Source organism: Mesitornis unicolor, unplaced genomic scaffold, assembly GCF_000695765.1.
Source record: "Mesitornis unicolor isolate BGI_N332 unplaced genomic scaffold, ASM69576v1 scaffold20792, whole genome shotgun sequence".
Lineage (NCBI taxonomy): Eukaryota > Metazoa > Chordata > Aves > Mesitornithiformes > Mesitornithidae > Mesitornis > Mesitornis unicolor.
The window spans coordinates 16,819-21,480 of NW_010168782.1; the positions used below are offsets into that span (position 1 = coordinate 16,819).

Here is a 4,662-nt window from a genome sequence, read left to right on the forward strand (position 1 = left end):
GTTTGTTGTACTAATAGAGACAAGCACAGAAAGTCTCTCAGTTCTGGGAAGACTTGATAATAACCAGCTGATTTCATGGTTCACCATTCCTACATCAGGGGCAACTGACATTCAAGTTCTGGAAACTCACCAATGATGGTTGCCATGCATACAATAAACGTAACATTATGCCTAAAGATCTAGATAAAAACTGCAGTTTAATGTCAAGGCAGTTGCTGATTTCTACTTTCATGATTGTCAATTTAAAGTACATTCAGGCTTAATATATTTTCAGCATTAGAAAGTTTAGTAGGAGTAACATTTGCAACATGACACTGCACAAGTGAGAAACATGCTGTGACTGACCAATAACCCCTACAATAGAACAAGGCTCAAAGAAGATGGGAAAGGGTGATGTGCTCACAAAGATCACAGAACTATGCCACAAGTTGCAAGTGACCACAGCTGCTCTAAGGAAAGCTGTGCAGTGAAGAAACAGCTATGTCAGTTCAATGGATCAACTGATGATGTAAATGTGTCAAATGTGTTAAAGTCTCTCTAAGTTACTGGCGGAGTGCGGCTCAGCCCAATATAGACTATATAGTAGCAAATTCAACCTACATATGCCTTCCCAATGACTGGGGGCAGAGCATCATAATGGTGATTGTGTTACAGATATCAATAATGGGTATGACACTGGTATTGTGACTGAACTGTGTATTGCAATTGCTATATTTCATTAAGCTTACCTTACATTTGTACTGTATTTTTGGTATATTTTCTACCAGTCTGCTAAATCAGAAGTCCTGTGTAACATCAACTGTCATCAAGTAAGTAAAGTTGATATTTACGATATCCCAAGAAAACTGGTTAATATTCAAGGACCACCTTCTCCAATTCCAGGAGCAGTGCATACCAAGAAGGAGGAAGACAGGCAAGAGTGCCAGAAGGAATGCATGAATGAACAAGGAGCTCCTGGAGTTAAATGAGTGCAAAAGGAAAATCTATAGAGAGTAGATGCAAGAACAGGTTAGCTGAGAAGATTGCAAAGAAGTTGGCCGAGCAGCCAGGGATCAGGTTAGGAAAGCTAAAGGGCAGATGGAATTAAATCTGGACAGGGACATAAAGAGAAACAAGAAGAATTTCTATAGGTACATCAGTGATAAAAGGAAGTTTAGGGAAGATGTGGGCCTCCTCCAGAAGGGGATCACGAGGGATAGAGAGAAGGTTGTAGTGCTCAACAACTTATTGGCCTCAGTCTTCACAGGCAAGGGCTCTAGCCACACCACCCAAAACACAGAAGATAAAGACAGGGACTGGGAGAAGGAAGATCCACCCACTATAAGTGAAGATTAGGTTCAATACCATGTAAAGAACCTGAAGGTGCACAAGTCCATGAGACCTGACGAGATCCATCCACGAGTCCCAAGAGAACTCTCGGATGAAGCTGCCAACATGCTATCCATCATATTTGAAAAGTCATGGCAGTCTGGTGAAGCTCCTGCTGACTGGAAAAGAGAAAACATAACCCCCATTTTCAAAAAGAGGAAAAAGGAAGACCCAGGAAACTATCAGCCAGTCAGACTCACCTATGTGCCTGGCAAGATCATGGAGCAGATTCAACTGAAGGCTCTCCTAAGGCACATAGAGAATGAAGGTGTGGTGATTGGTGGTAACCAAAATGGCTTTACAAAGACGACACCAAGCTGTGTGGTGCAGTCCACACGCTGGATGGAAGAGATGCCATCCAGAGGGACGTGGACAGGCTGGCAAGGCAGGCCCATGCCAACCTCATGAAGTCCAACAAGGCCAAGTGCAAGGTCCTGCACCTGTGTCTGGGCAATCCCCAAGCACAGATACAGACCAGAAAAGGAATGGCTTAAGAGCAGCTCTAAGGAGAAGGACTTGGGTGTGTTGGTTGTTGAAAAACCTCAGCATAAGCCAGCAATGTGTGCTTGCAGCCCAGAAGGTCAACCGCATCCTGGGCTGCATCAAAAGAAGTGTGGCCAGCAGGTCGAGGGAGGTGACTCTGCTCCTCTACTCTTCTCTGGTGAGATCTCACCTGGAGTACTGCATCCAGTTCTGGGGCCCCCAACACAAAAAGGACATCGAGCTGCTGGAGTGGGCCCAGAGGAAGGCCACAAAGATGATCAGAGGGCTGGAGCATCTCATCTGTGGGGACAGGCTGAGAGAGTTGGGGCTGTTCAGTCTGTAGAAGAGAAGGCTTCAGGGGGACCTTATTGCAGCCTTCCAGTTCCAGAAGAGGTCCTATAGGAAAGCTGGACAGGGAATTTTTACCAGGGCAGGTAGTGATAGAACGAGGGGAATGGTTTTAAACTGGAAGAGGGTAGATTTAGATGAGATATTAGGAAGCAATTCTCTACTGGAAGAGGCTTCTCAGGGAATTCGTGGCTGCCTCCTCCCTGGAAGTGTTCAGGGCCAGGTTGGATGGGTCTTTAAGTCACTTAGTCTAGTGGGAGGTGTCCCTGCCCATTGCACGGCGGGGGTAGAACTAGGTGATCTTTAAGGTCCCTTCCAGCCCAAACCATTCTATGATTCTATATTAAGCATTACATCCTCCACAGGTGGAATATCTAAAAGCACCAGATGAGAGAGTATTGGACTCTGATGCATATCGACCTTCATCCTCCTTGGACACATTTCAAATCCATACCAATTTCTCCTGTAGTAACTACCACTTAGATTCAGAAATACTGCCAAAGAAGAATTTGATATAGAATGCATTTTGCAGGAAACGAGAACAGAGTATGGCAGCTATATTCATAGCATTAAGTACCTTCTTATTAAAAAGATATGATGCACATCCTGCGAAACAGGGAGAAAAGTACTGGACTTCATCTGTGCCACAGACTGGGTAGTACATGGAACGCAAACATCCGCAGTTTGCATTGCATGGTGCTGTTAAATTATATGGTGTGCCTGTTCTGAAAGGCAAAAGTTAAAATTGTATTAAAATCTATTAAACCAGCAAATATTTAAAGAAATACTACATTATTTGTTTACCTTACAGATTTCAAAATATTCGTGTGTTTTATCAACGTAATTTAAAAAAACAAAACAGAACATGTTCCTAGTAGTTACAACTCTAGAGGGAATTCCCATTTATTCTGTAGCTAGTTATTTTTGTGCTATTATTACATCCATAGATTCTTCCAATTTCCATTCACAGAATAGATGACAAAATTCTGTGTCCCAACCCAATTCTTACATCTTCTCCTCTCTCCCACACAGTTATAACTTGAATTTGTTCAATTTAGTTTCAAGAAAAAAAGCAACAAGATTAAAAGCAGGGTTTAGTGGTGTTTATTATACTGATCATATTCTAAGTTGCTTCTCTGTTTTGAGTTCAAGTCCAGCTGCAAACTCACTGCATTTTTACTAGTTTTAACATTACTATATAGACATCTATATTGTTCTAGCACCAGGACAACTGCACATGTTAAATGCAGACTGCTATGACATACAAAGTTTTATTACACTCAAAAGAACCTTAAAGATTCTTTGGCTTTTTAGGGAATAATAATGAAAAATGGAGTTTAACTCTTGCATTCAATAGCTACTAACAATTCAGGCATTTACTTCCCATGTAGGCCACAGTATGGTTGTATTTGAAGTAATCTCACTATGTTATTATGAAAAATCAGTTTGGGACCTTATTAAGATTAAACAGAGTAAAAACACCCTTTGATTTTCTAGTAGTAGTGCAAGTAAAGAAGCTTCACAGGTTAAGTGTTCTGTCAGCTGAAACTAGGATACTGACACTGCCAGTAGCTTAAATATTCTACTGTAAACTGAAAGTTCCAGATTCATTACCTAAAAGGCAAGTTTCTTCAAGGGAATTTAAGATGGCCACAAACACTAAGGAGAAGTAATTTATCTAGGAAATAATTTGATTACTTACATAGCATTCAAACTGAGCATGGAATATCAGAAACATCATAACTGCCTATATACTTCATTTGGTTGTAGCATAGCTGAACCCTACTAATTTACATTAGCTCATTCTTCTTACATAGAAGAACCAAAGTTAGTTTATTCTGGCTTAAAACACTGCAGTCCACCATAATGAAATTCACTAATCACAGGTTTGTTCATGCAGTGCCTTGTTAGCCCATGAGGCATGTCCTATGTAGAAGTATGTAATCAATTCAAAGGCAACTTTTGTCCTGTTTACATGTGAAGACAATGTCTCTGTTCCCTGACCTTCAAAGAGGGACTGAATCTTTAGTTACACATGGTCAGAGAAATATTAAAATACATAAGAAATACAGTTTAATATACATAGGTTCTCATGAAATGGACTTCTTGTTCTAACATTTTTCTAAAGAAGCCTAGTAGATAAGGCCATTAAAATGGTCTTCAAATCTCTAAGTTGGGTATTTTTTCACACCAAAAAAGGAGTCCCAGAGACTTGTAGGAATGAACTGAACTACAGAAATAGTCACTGCATTACTATTCCTTCAAGTTTTCAAACAAATACTGGGCAAAAGAATTTGGCAATAACAATTCTTTGAAGTGTTTACTAGACAAAGTAAGCCATGTTAGTTCTGCTTATATCCTAATTCAGTAATAAACAATTACTACAAACAATACACTTCGTTCATTCACATATTAACACAAGTGATCCTGTACTCCTGTGGTTCTGGTACTAAACTTACAAAG

The 4,662-nt window shown here is 40.3% G+C and overlaps 1 protein-coding gene across 1 annotated transcript in view; it reads right to left on the minus strand.

Annotated features, from left to right (window-relative positions):
- The window catches only part of SLCO4C1 (solute carrier organic anion transporter family, member 4C1), a gene marked incomplete at its 3' end in the record, with an annotated part of 33,916 nt that overhangs the window by 6,681 nt on the left and 22,573 nt on the right, over positions 1-4,662 (minus strand). The window contains exon 9 of the mRNA XM_010179153.1: positions 2,777-2,924. Within this exon, the coding sequence (XP_010177455.1) occupies positions 2,777-2,924 (148 nt within the window). The remainder of the gene's footprint in view (positions 1-2,776; positions 2,925-4,662) is intronic.